Source organism: Homarus americanus, unplaced genomic scaffold (assembly GCF_018991925.1).
Source record: "Homarus americanus isolate GMGI-L3 unplaced genomic scaffold, GMGI_Hamer_2.0 scaffold37032, whole genome shotgun sequence".
In the NCBI taxonomy this organism is placed as follows: Eukaryota; Metazoa; Arthropoda; class Malacostraca; order Decapoda; family Nephropidae; genus Homarus; species Homarus americanus.
In genome coordinates, this window is record NW_024731852.1 from 1,215,980 (window position 1) to 1,235,922 (window position 19,943).

The window sequence follows — 19,943 nt, forward strand, 5'->3', positions numbered from 1 at the left end:
AATATTCCTGGTCTTACAAGGAATCCAGCAATGTCAATTATATTATCCTAACTTTAATCTGAGGTATTATTTAATACTAAATGTTAAAAACTCTGGAAGGGAGGATTAGTGGGGGGTGGGGGGGAGGGTTGGGACTGACCGCGCGGTTGGAAGAGGGGGGGAGGCAAGGTGGGGTACTTTGATTGACAGATAGTGTCGTGAAGATTAATTTTTTTTTATTAACTGAAGATATTTGTTTTAGCTCATAAAATTCATACAAATTACCCGGTCAGAATATAATTTACATTGCTGGAATTCTTATAATTTGGTGATCATTTTGAATATAAACATCATATATTTTGCTTTAAACTTACAATTTTTAGATAAAAAATTTTCTCTAGGTAACTATGGTATCTTTTGTCCAAATTATATGACATTTATATTCAAAATATTCCTGGTCTTACAAGGAATCCAGCAATGTCAATTATATTTTCCTAACTTTAGTTTGAGGTTATCCCACACATCTCCTTGGGACGGTTGGTGGGGGGTGGGGGGGGAGGGAGGGACCGACCGACCATCTGTTAGCCGGCTGTGTAGTGTGAGAGGGGGAGGGAGTTGAGTCCATTATTTGAATGGACATTAACTTGGCGACTGTATTTCTCTATTTCTCTTAAGTATTAATTGTGTGCATGTACCATCATAAAATTAAGATGTTATTTTTACTACAACATAGGTATGTGCCTTCAAAAAGTGGAGTTTGGGGGTCGGGCCGGTTTCTATTGGAATTAATCCCATATGTTCTGTTGTTCACTTAACGCGGATTTCACTTAACGCGGGACCCTCTGGGTTCAATTGACCGCGTTAAGTGGGGTACAACTGTACATTCAACAGAGTGGACAGTGTATGCCTACTGTAGGCTAGTGTGTAGAGGTGTATGTACAGTGGCACCCTGTGGTGTAATGGTTAGCATGCTCATCTCTCAAGAGAGTGGTCCCAGGTTCAATTCCTGGGCAGGTTGAACTATAGGCATTTCTTTATGCCATTTGCCTGTGTCTACTCAACAGTAATTTGGAACCTGGATGTTAATCAATTTGCAGATCGTGTTCCAGGGTAATGGTTAGCCAGTGCAGTTGGAGAGTTGTCCGGTCTTCTTGGACACTTCCTTGACACTGGGTCATGCAGCTCGTTAGCTCAGGGTTTGGTTGTTGTGCTGGGGACAGCTTCTACACCTTAAACAAATTCATGCCTAGGTGGCCCTTGGGCCGGCCATCCTCGTACACGAGGGGCAACCATTATTATCATATATGAGTACAGTATACAGCTCAAGTACAATCCCTCCTTCATGGAGGGAGAGTAGAGTGACAGTCAGCAACACCTGCTACAGTAGATGGGACAGGATAAAGGCAGGCTATCCTGTATAGTCACCATTTAGTCTGCCTGCTTCACAAGCTCAAGATGACAGCATCTGCTAGTGAGTACAGTAGTATAATGTATACAGTAGTATATATTTTGTTAATTTACAGTATATTGTACATGTACAGTGCTGTTTGCTTAAATGAATAGAGCTCTGCATCTGTCTCTGTCCGACTCCAGTCCATTGCAGAAACATTCACCAATGCCCAGAAATTTTCTGGAGATGTGTGATTTGTTTTGGGGCTGAAAAATTTGTCTCAATATCCGGAAATCTCTTGGTTCCACTCTGCACCACTTGTTCTGGCTAATGGGGAGATTACTATCACTATAATTTTCGTATCACAATTTTCATAAATGCATTTCACTACTTGAAAAAATGCAGAAAATCAAATTCGAGTGTGTGTGTCAAAGTCTGTTAATGTATGGACAATACACTAAGATACAGTGGAGTGAAACCAGTGCATGATGTATTTACTAATCTGGGATATAAACAGTGATGTTCCTCTTATCTTTCTGAAACACACTCAGAGTTAAACTGTAATGTTGAACCTTCATCATCAGACTTCTCTCTTAATATATTAATGCTCTTTGTTAGTCATTTGAATAACAGAGGATCTCAGCCTAACATTGCTCTATGGGGAGGAGAAGAGGCTTCATCTTCAGCCTGTGCTGGCTCAGGACAAGTCTGTTAATTGATGCTGGAAGATCATCACTAGACACCTCTAGTACAAAATGTCTAATTGATTATCTTTGTCCCTCTAAGTTCAGAAGTGACAGTGGTCTACCTATATACAGTGTGTGTTATAAACTAATGCATCATAAAATGGACCTCACTCACTCTTGTTTACTTGCAGGGCATTAATGGTATACTGGCTGATGAGATGGGTCTAGGCAAGACAGTTCAGTCCATTGCCTTCCTAGCTCATATATGTGAGCAGTATGGTAAGTGTTTCTTCATATTTTTGTACAGTAAACTCTCATAACTTAATAGTACAGTACAGTAGTGAGATTTTATAAATGTGCAGTACATTATAAGTATATTTTTACCTGGACTGTACGACCACACTAACTTGGAGCTGACAGAGGGGAGGAGAGGCACTACTCTACACTGGTGTAAAATGTCTTGTTAGTTTACTTTAAGTAAAAAAAAAATGCTAATATGCTAATATTTATATAAGACTTTTAAAATACAGTATTGAAGTACAGTGGGGTCTCATTTTGTGTGGGTATATTGTACTGGTACGCGTCCACACATCGAAAATCCGCACGAGCGATGCCCTTTAACATGTTTTAAAGTCACTGTATTGTACTGGATTCGCCAGACCTTTACTCTAGAACGACTTTGGGTAACCAACTTAACCTTCCAAAAATGACACATAATGTCACATAAACTACATCTACATTATTAAATAAATATTATAAGGAAGCCCAGGAAGTTAATTATGTGATACTTCAACGGGAAGCTCTGGGAGACGATAGGTGCTCAGGGTAGGAGTGAAGGCTAGTCAGATTCAAAGCCATGAAAATTAATTGCAGACACTTGTAAAGCGACTTCAGCTTCATCAACAATTTCTGGAGCAGCAGGGTCATCGTCACTGGATTCTCCTTGAATTGTTGAGGCATAAGATAGGCGGTGATGAGTGCTTGGTGTAGGATCCCTCGGTCTGCTCTGGTGCCACCTCACCACCAACACTGATTTAGCTTGTCGTTTTATTTGGAAGTCAAAATTATGTATTGTGTTTTGTTCTGTTATTTAATACTGTATGTTATTTTATTTATGATGAAACATACACCATAATAGGCTGATCTCATGATCATACGAGAATATAATAATGAATAATTAAAAAACACTGGTGAATGAGGCAACAGCCTGGCACATACACTTGGTTACATGGTGAATGAACAAGTGACCATATCAACCCTCCCTCCCCCCACCACACCCTGCTTCTACGCCACCTTCCACCTCTTATTTATACTCTCCATAATTGTTTAAGTAAATAAGAACAACAGTAAGAGATAGGGTATGAGAAATAATGTAAAGAAATAAAAAGAAAAAATGGAGAGAAAGAAATATGAGTAATTAAAGAATAAATGGAAAATAGAGATAAGAAAGAAGCATTATGTCTGTGAGAAAAAGTAAATTTCTCCTCATTCTCTCATGTTACTGATCTGACTTGATGTACTGTAATAGCAGGTCACCCATTGTATATAAACCCTTTTCTTATTTGTGGTGAAAATGGGGTGAGGGATTAGTGGTTTCATATTACTGATCTGATGCATTGTCAGGTCACCCATTGTTGGGGTGGGGAATTAGTGGGTCTCATGACCTGAAGATGTCTTGAATAAAGATGACAGTAATATACATTGCACCTTTGTTAATTCAGATTTCTACTCAATTAATTATTTTTCTTTTTTTAAAAATGAATTAAACAATTTGAACTCGTAATGAATCTGTGATTTAACTGTGCCGTTCCGAAAAGTCGATTATTATTATACAGGTACTGTAGTAATGTATTATGTACTAATAGATGAAGATGATGAATTATGTGAATAAAATATGGGTGCGTAGCCAGTGAGGGGTGACAGAGGAGGGGGTAGGGAGGGAGAGGACAACTCACCACCACGTGCACATGTCACCCCGTCATCCCTTTTTAACAACAGTGTGCAATTTCACAATAATTCCTATATTATTTAGGTACATTTGATGCCGGGTTAATAAAACATTATAAAAAATAATTAATTTTCCCCCCCAAATCCAACATTCAATCCCAGATGAAATATTGTGGTCTCTGTTTACAGGATAGAGCAGTATCAGCAGATTGTTCCTGCTCTCCCTAACAATGTTGCCAGCACTCAAGCACCGTTTATTCAGTAATTTGAGTGACCCAGAGCTCCTTTATGTTGAATTAACCTAAATAAGCAAAAGATCACTAATTTAAGCCTCTACCACTATCCGTGCTGCTACCTATGGATTTCCATGTAAGCTACAACTGTGGTCACATTTCAACCAATCACATAAGCAATCACCGCACACGCGAGACCCATGTAAAATGAGACCCCCCACTGTACTGTAATTTTACTTTCAGTTTGTTTACATTATTATTTTTTAGGTTGAATTTCATTTAGTATGGAAATTGTCCCCTAAGAACTGTTACCTCTCACATGAGTGAGTGCTAATGCCTGCTTTTACGCATCTGACACCCTGAACCGCTCATACACTTGGGTCTTGGTCTTGCCAGAGCAACACCCAGCATCTCTTGCTAGTTTGGTGGGTTTATCACTTGTTTGTGCTCGTTTGTAAAAAAATAGTAATTACAATATTCTAATGTGGCTTAGAAGTAGAAAAAATATACTGTAATATAAAACTATAATACAGGGGGTCCCCGAGTAATGAACCAGTTCCGCTCCTGAGGACGTTCTCAAGTTGTAAATGTATGCAAGTCGGAACACATGCCCTATGTGCACTAAATCATAGCGTAAGTTATTTTATACATCTCAAACTACTTAATTTAAGAGAAAAGAAGAAATTAAATGGCAAAATACGTTAAAGGAAAGTAAAAATTAAAATTTAACACTTACATTGAAACCTGGGGCTGGCTTGTATGTAGAGATGGGCATTTGTAGGAGTGACAGGTTTTATTGGGATGAAACTGAATATGGTGATGAAGATGTACATGTTAACAGGATTGGTTGTGGAGAATATGGGAGTTACTCTGTAGATGCTGCTGAGGTTGATGGGACTGGTTCTGTAGATGCTGTAGAGGTTGTTGGGACTGGTTCTGTAGATGCTGTAGAGGTTGATGGAACTGGTTCTGTAGATGCTGTAGAGGTTGTTGGGACTGGTTCTGTAGATGCTGTAGAGGTTGATGGGACTGGTTCTGTAGATGCTGGAGAGGTTGTTGGGACTGGTTCTGTAGATGCGATAGAGGTTGATGGGACTGGTTCTGTAGATGCTGCAGAGGTTGATGGGACTGGTTCTGTAGATGCTGTAGAGGTTGATGGGACTGGTTTGGACTACCTTTTGACTTTCTTCAAAACTTTTCAAGTGATGGTTGAACTGAAACTTTCTTATTTTTGTCATAAATCTCTCTGTATCATTGTAGACATTCAGTAATACCTCTATGATGTTGCTGTGTTGGGATCTTGCTGTTCAAATTTAAATCCTCCTTCAATAACTCTGAAACCATCTGCCATTTCTTTTGTAATGAATCTCTTTGGTTCTGGAGTGTCAGCTTCCTCTACATCCTCTTGACAAAATTTGCTTCTCCAGTTCAATCAGGTCCTCATTGCTTAATTCTTCAGCATGAGACTCAAGCAACTGTGTGACATCATCCTCATGAATATCAAGCTGGAGTTGGTTCCCAAGATCCCAACATCATTTTCAAAGCCCTTGAAATCTTGGACAAACTGTGGGCAGAGATTTTTCCAAACACAATTCATATTGGTTTCTTTTACCTCAGCCCATGAATCTGCAATGTTTTTCACAGCATCATAAATGTTGTGTGACTTCAAAAATTCGTTTAAACTCCTACCCTCTTTTTGTTCTGTTGCCTTGATAGCTTGAGCAAATGTCCTTCTCAGGTTATATGCTTTAAATGAAGCAATAATTCCCTGGTCCATCGGTTGTAAAACAGATGTTGTGTTTGGAGGTAGGAACACAACCTTAATGTTTGGATGAATGTCATCTAAAAATGATGGATGGCTAGGAGCATTGTCAAGTGCCAATAAAATTTTGAAAGGGATTGACTTTGAAGCACAATATTGCTCCATTTCAGGCACAAAATGATTTAGGTACCAGACTTCAAAAAGGGCCAATGTTACCCAAGCCTTCTTATTAGATTTCCAAATAACTGGAAGTGCTGCCTTGAAAACACCCTTCAAAGCTTTAGGAATTTTTGTCTGGTAGAGAAGCAAAGGTTTTAGTTTGTAGTCCCCTGCAGCATTGCCCCCCAGCAGCAAGTTCAACCTCTCCTTGGCAGCTATATGTCTGGGTGCTGTTTTTTCATGTTTTGAAAGGTTCATGTGTTCGGGCATCCTTTTCCAAAATAAACCAGCCTCATCAATATTAAAAACTTGCTCAGCACAATAACCTCCTTCTTCAATTATTTAGCTAAAGGAGCAGTAAATTCACTAGCTGCAGCTTTACCTTGCACTAGCTGTTTCACTTTGTACTTTAATGTTATGTAAATTTGCCCTTACCTTGAACCGGTTAAACCAGCCCCTACTAGCAACAAAATCTTCCCTATCACTTTCACCACCATGTGCAGCCTTCAACTCAGTATGCAAGCTTCTCACTTTATCAAGGCAAGACTTAAAGGCAAATGCTGTTAATTTTGATCTTCCACCCTTATTACTAACAATCTTTCCATTTCAATCAACAATCCACTTCTTTGTTTTGTTTTCACGGTTGAGTGTAATATTGTAGATCCTTTTACATATTCAAGAGTTTTCTCATCATCTTTCAAAATTGTTCCGACCGTTGACTGACTGAAGCCCAACACTTCACCACTGACTGAGGGTGTTTCACTTTTTACACAACGTTTAAATACATCAACTTTCACTTCCATTGTAATTGTTTCCTTTTCTTGGATGCATTACTATCACTTGCATCAGGTTTACACTTGGGAGCCATGATGAGGGCAAAAAAAGAGAGTTAATAAGAAAAAACGACAGTTTGCACTTGATCACATGTTACTGAGGTCAGGGTAGAGCGTATTGATGGTCCCTTAACGCCACGCAAACTAGTGCTCGTATGTAACTGCTACGAACCAGTTGTACCTATGTCGGATTCTTAAAATGTCGGACCACGGGAGTTGCCGGACCAGAGAGTTGCAACCTGTATTTGTTAAGTTGGTATAAGGGGAAGAGTAGAGAAGGTGATGTAGTTAGGTACGTAATGAAGGACACATTTTGCCTCCTGAGGTGGGTATTGTGCACTGGTGTCAGCTGGTGATTATGTACAGCCCCTCACTGTCAACAGGGAGAGAAATACTATATTTGTTGCATCCTAACCTGTGACCACTAGTGGATGGAGGCAACAAAGAGTGACACACAGATGGAGGCCATTATACAGTAGATGGTAGTTAAAGAATATGTACATTAAAGAGACTGTTTGTGAAAGATGCAGAAATAATAAGAGGAATACCGACAGGACCAGACTGCACCTTGGCCAGTAAACTTATGATGAGAATGAGATAAATTTACAAAGAAGAACTAAACCTAAGGGTAAAAGAGATCCATCATCATCATCATCATCATCATCATCATCATCATCATCATCATCATCATCATCAATCATTACTATTTTATGGCAGCCATTTTCTATGTTTGTGTGTGTTAGCTGTGGTAAGGGTTGTATGTTCAGTAAAAGTACAAAATAGTCAATGGAAGAAAGAGGTAATTGTGTGCAGCATTTAAGGATCAAGAGAATGATCAAGAAGCACTGTGGGAGGTGAGGACTGTTTTGTTGTACTGTAGTAGAAGAAAACTTGCTTGGTGCAGTGAAGGTATTTTAAATTGGTAGTAAAGATATATTAGAATAAACAGAAGATTAACTGAGAGCTCTGAGATGATAGTAGGGGTTGAGACAGTGATGTGTTATGTACCCTGAGTTGTGGTGGGAGAAATGAAGGTAGAGGTGACTGGGGCAGAAGTGAAGATGGGGAGTGACAGCGTTTTGTTTTTTGGGAGTGAAGATGAACAACCAAATTCAGGGTGTATGACAAGGGGAATGAAATATATAATCATTGGGAAGAAGTTAGGGAATGGTTGTTGAGGATAAGATGTTCAACATAGTGAATTCTGGTATACCAAACAGAGTAGAACAATTTAGTGAATGTTAAGGTATAAATATTACAAAGACTGAAATACAGTACTGGCAGAGGTTAGAACTTTCATGTGTGTGGGAGTCATGTTGAGGAAGACTGGCACGAAGGAGAATGAAAATAAAGAGAGAACGATACCTGGGAGGAAGATGATCAGAGACTTAGGGGAAGTATCATCAAGAGAAGGATTATAGAGGTAAAGAAGGAACTGAGAAATATTATAAGATACTTCCCACCTTAACTTCTGGCAGTGAAGCATGAACTTGTTATAGAGTAGAATGGTAGAGGAGCAGAGGGTGTGCGATGGAGTGAATGTAGAGGTTGACTTAGATGGTACAGTCTAGATGTGCGAATCACTAGTGTCAGATTTGGCCATAAAGTGGGATAGTAGAATCAATCCTTCAACTTTATTATTTTTATTTTTAATGTTTCAGATACATGGGGACCATTTTTGATAATCACACCAGCCTCTACTCTTCATAATTGGACTGGAGAAATAGCCAGATTTGTGCCAAACTTCCAGGTAAGATGTAGAATTATTTTGTTTTTATAGAATGTGAAATATTTTTCAGTTTGCTTTATGAAAATATTGTTATTTTTATGTTAAGGTTATAGTTGACTTAACAAGGGTATGTTGGGGTACACATGTTTTGGCACTATGTAAGAGAATGTTTTATTTTCGTGTTTATATGGTGGGGCGAGGGACTTGAGATGTGATTATGAGAGACTGTCAACATGATGTTAAACCATCAAATATTATGCTGGCATTAGTGTTGATGGTGTGAGTCAACTACTGTACTCAGACCCTGTGTCAACCATCTCCATAGTGTTGACAGAAGAATCAAGCGAGAGGATAAACTATGGTTCTCCTCCGTGGTTCAAACCTTCCCTTACCTTGGTGTGAGCCGCTGATACAAACTCACATCTTTATTTAAGCTTTGTTCTAGTCAGAGGCTGTAGACAACTTCTGTCTTTAATATCCATTATTAATTCTCTTTCAGCATTACTGTACTTAGTACTGTACATTGGTGAGATATGTATCTATGTACAGTGAACCCTTGAAGATCCGGACTAAAAGGGTGGACCACCTGTCTGGAAAAGCCTATTGTCAGAATCTTCCGGTGAATGAACTAAATGTATAAAAACGATAAATAATGATATAAAAAACACCAAAAATACAGTACATATTTTCCTGGCCACTGGGATTAGTTATACTGACTTTTACCTGTGAAAAACTATAATTTTGAGCAAGTTATTACTGTACTCACTTTGTACTCAAATGTACTCCACTAAATGACGAACATTTTTATCTCTTGTGCAAACTATGTGATGTTCATACTCAAATTATTCACTATCTTGCAAGGATTCCAGCAATGTAAGTTATATTCTGCTAAGTTTAGTGTGTGACATTTTATAAGATAAAAACTTTAAGCCTAAATCTACCTTCACTCTGTTTTGGGAATGCTTTTTTGGGAGGCTTCTTTGCCCAGAACCCCAAATTTTTTGTCCGAATCTTCCGAATTCCGGATTTACCGGGTCTGGATCTTCAAGGGTTTACTGTATAACAAATTATGTAGGACTGTATGTGGCTGTCTAAGGTACCCCAAGGTTCACTTAGATACACTTTTATCTTCTGAGGTTATATTGGTTTTGAGAATCTTATAAAAATTGTGGGTCACTTTTGTGTTAGGTAATGGTTGTTAGTGATGGGTGTGTGGTAGTTCCTCATGTTGTGTTAGGTAATGGTTGTTAGTATTGGGTGTGTGGTCAAAGCCAGGAACTGTGGCTCGATGATGGACCCATTTGTCTGTCATAAAACCCTGAGACAAAAGTTCAGTTATAACAGGACAATAAATGGGTTAAAGTATGAGTCTTTTTTGAAGGCCAAAGTTGTGTTGGAGTGTGTGACCCTGAGTGAGTGTAGTCCACCTCACATAATGCCTCACTAATGGTTGAAACATTTACCCTGAGGCGACCAGGTGAGGAACTCCTTACACCAAAGACATGTCCTGCAGTAGTGTTAAAACTCACTGTAGAGTCTTATGAGGTGGTACAGTACAGTACAGTATTTAGGAGTCTGTGGACCTTACCTAACGACCATAAAAAAAAGGTGTTGGGTAGGAGTAAGTCATGTATGCAACCTAATATTGAGAGTAAGAGTCAGTGTAGACAGGATATAATAGTCAGTTTAGTCAGGATATAATAGTCAGTGTAGACAGGATATAATAGTCTGTTTAGTCAGGATATAATAGTCAGTTTAGTCAAGATAATTAATATACCATCAACTTATCAGGTTGTGCCATATTGGGGTAATCCCGAGGAGCGTAAAAATCTCCGCAAGTTTTTTGACGGAAAGAACCTTGGGAGCAGAGATGCCAGTTTCCACATAGTTGTCACCAGTTACCAGATTGTTATTCAGGACTTCAAGTTCCTCAACCGTTTAAAGTGGAACTACATGGTGCTGGATGAAGCTCAGGCCATCAAGAGCATCAACAGGTAGAGTACTGTATTAGAAACTTGAATAATTACTAATTTATCCACTAGTTTTACCTAAAGTTTTCACAGTGAAATTTCATCCAAATTATCTGTTTTTATTTTATCTGTTTTGTTTATTTGCATCACTAATCTTTTGAGAATTTTAAAACCCATTATTGTATTGTAACATTAAAATATTTTGTTGCTCCTTTTTACACTAAATATTTTTGGTTGTATGTTAATTCTTTTAACTTCCTTGATTTATTATAAAAATTTACAGTGAAACATGATGAAATCTTTGTTGTATGGACCAAATTATAATTTATTGATATTTTGTTAATATTTGCCACTTTATCTTCTGTTTACAATAAGTAGTTTAAGTTTTCTGTTTCTTTATGCCATATATGGATGTGTGAGAGCAGATCCCTGGTAGTGTGGACATTGGGACGTACAGTGACCATCACAATATTGGACTAAAGAATTTGGGATACTGTACATATTTTTCTGACAGTTTGTGGCCATTGGACAAAACATTTATGACTATAAGATTTACTGATTACTGTACTATACTTTATCAGATTTATAGTACTGAGACAATGTTGTGATGGATAAGCTGGTGACCTAACATGGGTAGTGTGAGGTCACCTGGCTACCTCCACTTACCATCTCTGCTCAGGTATACGACGCATTATTTTCTCTTTGTTTGCAGTTTTGTTTACACATTTTACCTTTTTTGGACTGGTGTTGTTGCCAACTAGTCCAATATTGTGAAGTTCACTGTACAGTATTTACACTTGTAAGTAAAGAGATGAAGATGGGGTGAAGGACACTGCTTGACTGTACAAGTGAGGGAGATGGACGTCCACATGAATCACTTAGCAGAGAACTGGGTGTTGATTGATTATTAGGAAGGAAGGATTTGTTGATGATGAGAGGTGTTGGGTTGTGTGAAGTGATGCGTTAAATGAGATAAATAATGTAATAATTTGGCCTGTGTGTGTGTGTGTGTGTGTGTGTGTGTGTGTGTGTGTGTGTGTGTGCATGCGTGCATGCGCGTGCGTGCGCGTGCACGCTCACTTTTACTGACTGGCAGAATAACCCTCAAAGCTGATACCTTTCGCAAGATGAAAGCGGCAGCCCAGCGGGAACTTCCCAATCTAAAGAATGACTGGCTTAAAAATATAGCATGTGAAGCACAAAAACATGCAGATCAGCACAAGATGCACAAATTTTTCAATTCCACTAAAACATTTTATGGGCCAACCACTCGTGGTGCAGCCCCCCTCTGCACATCTGACAGTAACTTCATAATTAAAGACAATGAAGGCCTCCTTCAGTGCTGGAAATGAGCACTACCATTCATTGCTCAACCGAAATACCAATGTGGATGTCCTGACTACCCAGCAAGTCCCTCAGCATCCAGACCTGACCCACCTCAGCTATCCTCCATCCCTGCACGAGGTAGCTACTGTCATCAAACAGATAAAAAATAACAGCCTCAGGGCCTGATGGAATCCCAGCCGAGGTCTATAAAGCAGGAGGACCTCTGCTTACCAGCCGTCTCCACTCTCTTCTGGAGAATATATAGGAAAAGGAGGAAATCCCCCAAGCTCTTAAAGGCGCTTCCATTTTTTTTTTTTTTATTGGGCACCCCCCTACATCCTTGTGTATGGTGAAGCACAGAAGCCTTTACACCGCCCAACAGGGAAGCATGCTAAGTTCATGCCTGCCTTATGTCCGATTAGTTAAGGGCGTAGAAGCCTGAAGAGTCAAGGGCGTAGAAGCCTGACGAGTCTATAGTTTTATGTCTAAGCAAGTTATTGGAAGCTCCAACAACTTGTCCCTGAATACGAATTTGCAACCAGGGACCAGGGGGACTAGGAAGAGTGTCCAAAGAACTTCCGCTGGCCCGGGAACCGAACCCGAGACATCTTGCTTGCGAGGCAAGAGCGGTACCACTCCACCAGTGCCCCCCGACGCTTCCATTGTCAATATTTATAAGAACAAGGGAGACCGGTCAGACTGTGGCAACTACCGCGGGATCTCGCTGCTGTCTCTGGCTGGCAAGATTATTGCCCGAGTCCTCCTAAACAGACTCCTTCCAGAAGCGGAAAAATTCCTCCCAGTATCTCATTGTGGCCTTAGATCATCATGTAGCACCACTGACATGGTCTTTGGTGCCCGCCAGATACAGGAAAAATGCAGAGAACAGCGTTGTGACCTGTACATGGCTTTCATCAACTTAACCAAGGCCTTTGACTCGGTCAACAGGGAAGCCCTCTGGTGGACGTCCAGCCCCTTTTGGCTGCCCACCAAAATGCATCGCCATTGTCAGGCAACTCCACGATGGCATGAACGGCAGTGTCCTGCACAATGGCACCCAGTCTGAGTTCATCCCCATCCAAACAGGGGTTAAACAAGGGTGTGTACTGGCACCAACTCTCTCTTCCATTTTCTTGGCTGCCTTCCTTACTCGTACCAGTGCCAATTTAGCCGGCGGGGTGGACATCGAGGACCGGATGAAGGGACTTTTCAACATAAGATGACTCCAAGCAGAAACGAAGGTGTCAGCAGCTTCCATTACTGAACTTCAATTTGCAGACAACCTCACCCTTGTTGTTCACACTGAACACGACCTACAGGAGATCCTAAACGCAGATGCAAATGTGCACTTCGGCCTTGAGGAGAATGTACGCAAGACTCAGATTCTCTTTCAACCTGCCCCTGGTTCAGACACACCTCCACCATCCATCCAGCTTAACGGTACTACCCTCTCTAATGTTACTCTAATGTTATCCACTTTCGGTATCTCGGCTCCCACCTAACCACCACCGCAGACATCGATGAAGAGATTCAGCACCTGATCAGATGTGCATCTCAAGCTTTCGGCGGACTCCGATACTGTTTCTTCAGCTGCTGGGAGCTGAAAATATCTACAAAGCTGCATGTATATCGAGCTGTGGTCCTCCCCACTTTCACCAACGTAGTCTACATTCCATCCTCCGAGTTTGCTGGGAAGACGAGAACAAATGCCAGTTTTCTTGCTGACACCAACTGTGTGTGTGTGTGTATGTGTGTCTATAGGAGCATCGAGGCTACCATTAGCCATGAACAGCTACGCTGGACTCGCCATGTTATCCGCATGGACGACATTAGTCTGCTAAGGCAGCTACTTTAAAGTCACGTAACGAACAGTGAACGTAACTCCGGCGGGCAACTGAAAAGATATAAGGATAGTCTTAAGACAAACCTGAAAAAGTGCCAAATCGACCCCCTCACCTGGGAGTCGATTACTCCACACCGTAACGCTTGGAGGAGCACCACACGAGAAGGTGTCAATACTTTCGAGTTAGCCCGACTGCAAACCGAGGCAGACAAGCACCAACGCCAGAAAGACGCTGCCACCGCCCCTCCCGCACTAGATGCAGCCCTCCACATGTGCAACGAATTTGGACGACTCTGCGGGTCCCGTATCGACCTCTTTAGTCACCTCAACACTCACCAACCAAGGTGACGTCCCTAATAACTCATATCATTGTATCATAGCTGGATGATCGTCATACTCTATTCCGAGAGACAGCAAAGTAGTAGTAGTAGTAGTAGTTATGCACCTCCACTGTGAATCTGTGGATACCCTACATATCACCACCCAGGATAGGAGAACATAATTGTGTGTTTGAGAAATTTCGCGGTCGCCACGTGGAGCGACCTAAGAATACCAGGCGTGGAACCAGTACTGGTATGATTACCTGGGAAGTATCCCATCTACTCGGCAAGAGTAGAGCGTGAACGAGGTACCTGGTATGTGTACCTGAAGAATACCGAGGAGTTCCATACTTGTAGGTGTGGAGTGTACCCGAGATGTGGTGCTATAATATAACATGTGGTGCTATACTCTAACATGTGGTGGGTGTTATGGTAAGAAGGAATGACCGAGGTAAGGAGGTCATTGATTGTTATGAAGGATGAAGATGATGATAGTAGTTATTTGATGAAAGACGTATATTGATGTGAAGTGTAATGAACATAATCGTGGTTCTTTTGATGAAGGCCAACTCTTTTTGTAGTGTGACGGGATGCAATATGTTTTATAGGGAATAAATTAGTTATGTCGTGCTTGATGTTTCACCCTTCTTCCCACTCTTGATTTGGTCAATGAAAAACCAAACCCAATGCCTAGTTTGCTCTGCCCGCTACCTAACGAGCTACATACTGTCCAGGGGGGTCTGGTGGCAGCGACCTTAAAATTAAGAGTAGAGTTAAGTTATCCCTTTAGAATTAGTGACCCCAGAATCGGGCAGTATAAATTGGTTATTAAGAGGAGAGTGCTGCCACCGAACATCAAAACTCAGTTAAGCTCACGGCAGCCCTCACTGACCACATAATAGCTCAGAACGCAACAGGTGAGGTGGATACCAGTGAAGTAAACAAGATTGAAAGGTCTATTACGACAGAGCGACAGCACAGCCAAAGTGATAAGTTGCAGCAACTGATGCTGCAAGTACCAGAGAATTTGAAAAAAAAGTAGCTATAGCGCAGGAGGTGGGCGCCTCGAGCTGGTTAAGTACATTACCGATAAGGGCAAATGGTTTCTATCTCAATAAACAAGAATTTACAGATGCCATTGCTCTAAGGTATGGTAGGCCAGTAGGTTTGCCCTCCCAATGCGTGTGTGGCTCTTCCTATGACGTCGATCACACCATGGTGTGCAAGAAAGTGGGCTTCATATGCATGAGGCATGACGAAGTAAGGGATCTCACAGCAAATATGTTGAAGGAAATCTGCCGTGATGTCAGGGTAGAACCGACCCTCCTTCCATTGGACGGTGAGAATTTCCAACAAAGGACTTCAAACATATCCAACGAAGCCCGTGTTGACATCAGTGCTCGAGGATTCTCGACGCGGGGACAGCGAGCCTTCTTCGACATCAGGATTTTTTATCCCATGGCCGCATGTCACCGTAACTTAGCTCTCGATGCTACACACAGGAGGAACGAGAACGACAAGATAAGGGCATATGGGAAGAGAATTCAGAACGTTGATCAAGGCAGCTTCATTCGTCTGGTGTTCACAACCTCTGGTGGGATGAGACCAAGTGCAAGATGCTTCTACACCAGACTCGCGGAGGTGCTATCCGAACAGAAGCAGCAGCCCAGAAGTTATGTTACAGCCTGGATGAGATGTTGACTGTCCTTCTCTCTCCTTAGGTGGATGAGATGTTGACTGTCCTTCTCTCTCCTTAGGTCTGCTTTGCTTTGCCTCAGGGGAACGAGAGCATCGGCCCCAAAGCCGACAACAGTTGCCACGGGCCCACCCGCGCCACACTGCTTCTATCATAATCTGTGTGTCATAACCATCTGCCTCGCTCACCCACCAGAGACACTCTTATCAACCATCTCATTATCACCTCAGAGTTAAGTACCCATGTGCCAAGCTAGTATTATGCAGGGATTATAATGAAATTGACTCCACTGATATCCAGGACCAGCTGTCACTATCACAAGTTGTGAGCTTCCCCACACACGGTCAAAATACACTTGACCTTATCTTAACCAACTTAGTGGACCAGTACCAACCACCTCAACCAATGCCTCCTATCTAGTGTAGCACACACCTATCAGTGCTCTGGTCCCCAGCTGCCACTCCCACTCAAGTACAGAGACCCTACATCAAGACCTACAGGCTGATTACTGACTCTACAGTGCGTCTCTTCGGGCTGTGGATAGTTCACCATCCCTGGACTGAAGTACTTAGCGTGGATGACGTGGACACCAAATGGATAAATTATACCAACACCACCACGGAAGCTCACCACCACTTCTTCCCCGAGAAGTCCGCCAGATCTCACCCAGCTGATTTACCCTGGATCACACCTCGGATCAAAAGAGTTATGCAACAGAGACAGAGCCTTTTATCTCAATGACCACATCCACTACAGGTCCCTTCGCAACCTAGTCATCCGCGAAATACGCACTTCAAAGAAGTGTCACTACCCAACCAAATTGCATCACCTGAAGCAGACCAACATCAGTCAGTGGTATGGAAAAGCTTAAAGAACTCTGTGGACTAAACAATAAGACACACCCCCTCCCCTTCCTTAGCCATCTCACTAATGTTGACGCAGCTGAGCAATCAAATAACCATTTCGCTACTATATGCCAGACGCTTCCCCGGCTTGACACAACCAATCTCCCTGCTTACCTACCAGCCCCCTTTCCCACTGACTTAGTAGAAGAATTTGAAGTAGCAAAACATCTGGACAAACTGAAGTTAAAACGCTCCACCAGCCCCATTGACTGACCAATGAAACTCTTTAAGGAGTTCTCCCCGGAGCTTGTTAAACCCCTCTGCTCCATCATCAATGCTTCTCTCAGTCAAGCCAGATGCCCAGCTGACTGGAAGACTTCTTATGTGTCACTAGTGCCCAAGTCAACCAGCCCACAATCCTTAAATCAGCTACGACCCATTGCAATCATCCCAATACCCAGCTTAATCTGGGAAAGTTTTGTGTTCGACTGGGCTTATGCTGATATTGCAGGAGCCGTAGATTCTCAGCAATTTGTTATGTGAAAACTTTCTCCACCACTCACTGTCTTGTCAGCTTTCTCAACTACATATACCGCCATCTGGAGAAACGAAAAATGTCTGTAGCTGTCGTCTTCATTGACTTCACTTAGGCATTTGACCTAGTCGACCACAATTTTATTCAACAAAGCTATACGCTTCAGAGGGGCTGTCTCCACCTTTCAATCACTCACCTGCGGCGTCCCCCAAGGCACCAAGATGGACCACTCTGCTTCCTTATGCTTATCAATGATGCCCTAAGAGAAACCCCTGCTCTCTGAAAATATGTCGACGACTCCACCATTGGGATCAGCGTCAACAATTATGCTCCCGACTATACCGCCCTTCAAGATTTATTGAACAGTCTCCAAAACTTGGCCACCAGCAACCACGTCACCATCAACCATACCAAGACCATGGTTATGCACATCAACCTCTCCTCTGACGTTGTCCCACCCCCTTCCATTTCTTTAGGTCTCAACACACTCCAGGCTGTAGATTCCACTAAGCTCGTCGGCATCACCATAGACAACAAATTAAATTGGAAACCACACGTCAGTGAAGTTGTCAAATCCTCCAGTTTCCGTCTCCACCTCCTCCGCCGACTCGAGTCCCTCGGAGTTCCTGCACCCGAGCTCCTCAGTGTTTACTCAACATTCATACTTTCCAAGCTCACCTATGCCTCCCCTGCCTGGTCTTCCTCGCTAAATGCCACACAACATAAACACCTAGAAAAAGTGTAAAAGAGGGCATGCAAGATTATTTTCTCCCCTTCCTACTCCACATATCAAGAAGCGCTCAACACACTGACCCTCTCGGCTCTTACTGATCATCACCATGACCTCATCTGCCATTTTGGTGAGAAGCTTCTGCACCATCCTCGACATTGGCTCCTACTACCACCTGAGATTCCTCGCCCGAGAATTGCTGCTCGACACCACAACCGCATCCAGCCCATACGAGCACGAACTGATTGCTATAAGAACAGCCCAGTCCTAACCATTGTAAAAATTATCAATAACTTGTAATCAACCAGTGTGTTCACTCCCAGTCAATCTTACTTTTGCACTGTCACTATGCTGAAATGCCCTGTAGTTTGAGCTTCTCCCCACCTAGTTATTATATATCATATTTGTATCACTTATGTTACTCGTATATTATTTGTAAATCAAGAGACCCATTTCCCAATTATGTAACTGTATATTTTCAGCCTTCCGGCTGCCATGCTCTTTCAATAAACCGTTAATTATTATTAGATTGGCGGTTCAACTAACTCAACTTATGTATATGGATATTTAATTTTAAAGTAATAAAATGGCGGTAAAGGTGTGGCTATTTGGGGAGGCTGGAGGCCACGTTTGTAAAAAACAAAAAACAAAAGTAGTAGTAGTAGTGTGTGTGTAATAATAATAATAATAATAAACGGTTTATTAATAGAGTTGCAGCCGGTGGCTGAAAATATACAGACCTACATTTGATTTAGACATAATGACATAATATGCATTGAATACATTTACGGGGCTGTACAGTACATAAATCAGGAGTTGTTTATTATTTTAACAATAGATGGGATGGTGCTGTTCTTATATCCATCGGTGCGGGCTCTTATGGGCTGAATTTTGTTGTAATGGCGGACTGCGCGAGTTGGGTGGGGGGCTGCAGGTGGCAGGAGGTGGCGATGGCGAGGGTGGTGCAGTAGTCCACGGCCAAACCTTTCCAGTGCTTGGTGGTGGAGGTCACTGAGGGATGGCATTTCCAGGGTGGAGAGAGCGTGATTCTGCAGGCCCTTTTCTGTACCTTCTCTAGCTGACGTTGTTGGGTGGAGTTGAGAGAAGACGACCAGGCTGGTGACGCATACGTTAGTTTGGGGAGAATAAAGGCGTTGAAGATGGTCCTCAGCTTTGGCGTGGGTGTCCCAAGTGACCTAAATCTTCGTAGCATGTAGAGACAGTACGAGGCTGCCTTGACTGTGTTATTTACATGGGCCTTCCAGTCAAGTTTTTTGTCTATAGTTACACCCAGGAGTTTGGCAGACTGCACCAGCTGGAGAGGATGGGCACCCACTGTGACTGCTGGGGCTTGCACTGGAGTGGTGACGGTATTGATGTGCATGACTACGGTGTGTGTGTGTGTGTTTGTGTGTGTGTGTGTGTGTGTGTGTGTGTGTGTGTGTTCTGCATTATAAGGATAGAAGGGTTGTAAAAAAATCCTTACTTTGAGCAGCTGATGAGATGTGTTGTGTTCAGACAACTCCTGTGTATGGTAAAGTAACAACTGTAGTAACTCTTCTGTATGTCCAGACCTTTGGCATATAGTTTGGATGTCAGAATGTCAACTACAGTATTTACTAGGCACTGAGTCTTATCCAGAGATATACGGTAGTCACTTGTACTTACACCTGGTACAGTGACTGGTGCATTTTGTGAGATGTGGCAACTGTGTTAAATGCTTACCTAGCATCCTTAGTCTAGCTACTATTACAATGTTCCATACGATCATTTTGGGGATTTTAATAAGATGTAAACAAACACAGAGCTGCCACATCTCACAAACTGTGCCAGTCACTGTACTAGGTATAAGTGCAGGTGATTGTACATGTACCTTTTCTTCAGCTCTTCAAGAGGTCAACATAGAATTTCTTCCAGTATTAGACCTGTTTGTCTCATATGTCAAGTGTTCCTTCATTGT

The 19,943-nt window shown here is 41.9% G+C and overlaps 1 protein-coding gene across 1 annotated transcript in view; it reads left to right on the plus strand.

The window, feature by feature from the left end:
- LOC121867850 (chromatin-remodeling ATPase INO80-like) overlaps nt 1–19,943 on the plus strand; it is a 138,244-nt gene that overhangs the window by 40,492 nt on the left and 77,809 nt on the right. The window contains exons 11-13 of the mRNA XM_042367973.1: nt 2,247–2,334; nt 8,651–8,739; nt 10,510–10,712. Coding sequence (XP_042223907.1) covers nt 2,247–2,334; nt 8,651–8,739; nt 10,510–10,712 — 380 coding nt within the window. The remainder of the gene's footprint in view (nt 1–2,246; nt 2,335–8,650; nt 8,740–10,509; nt 10,713–19,943) is intronic.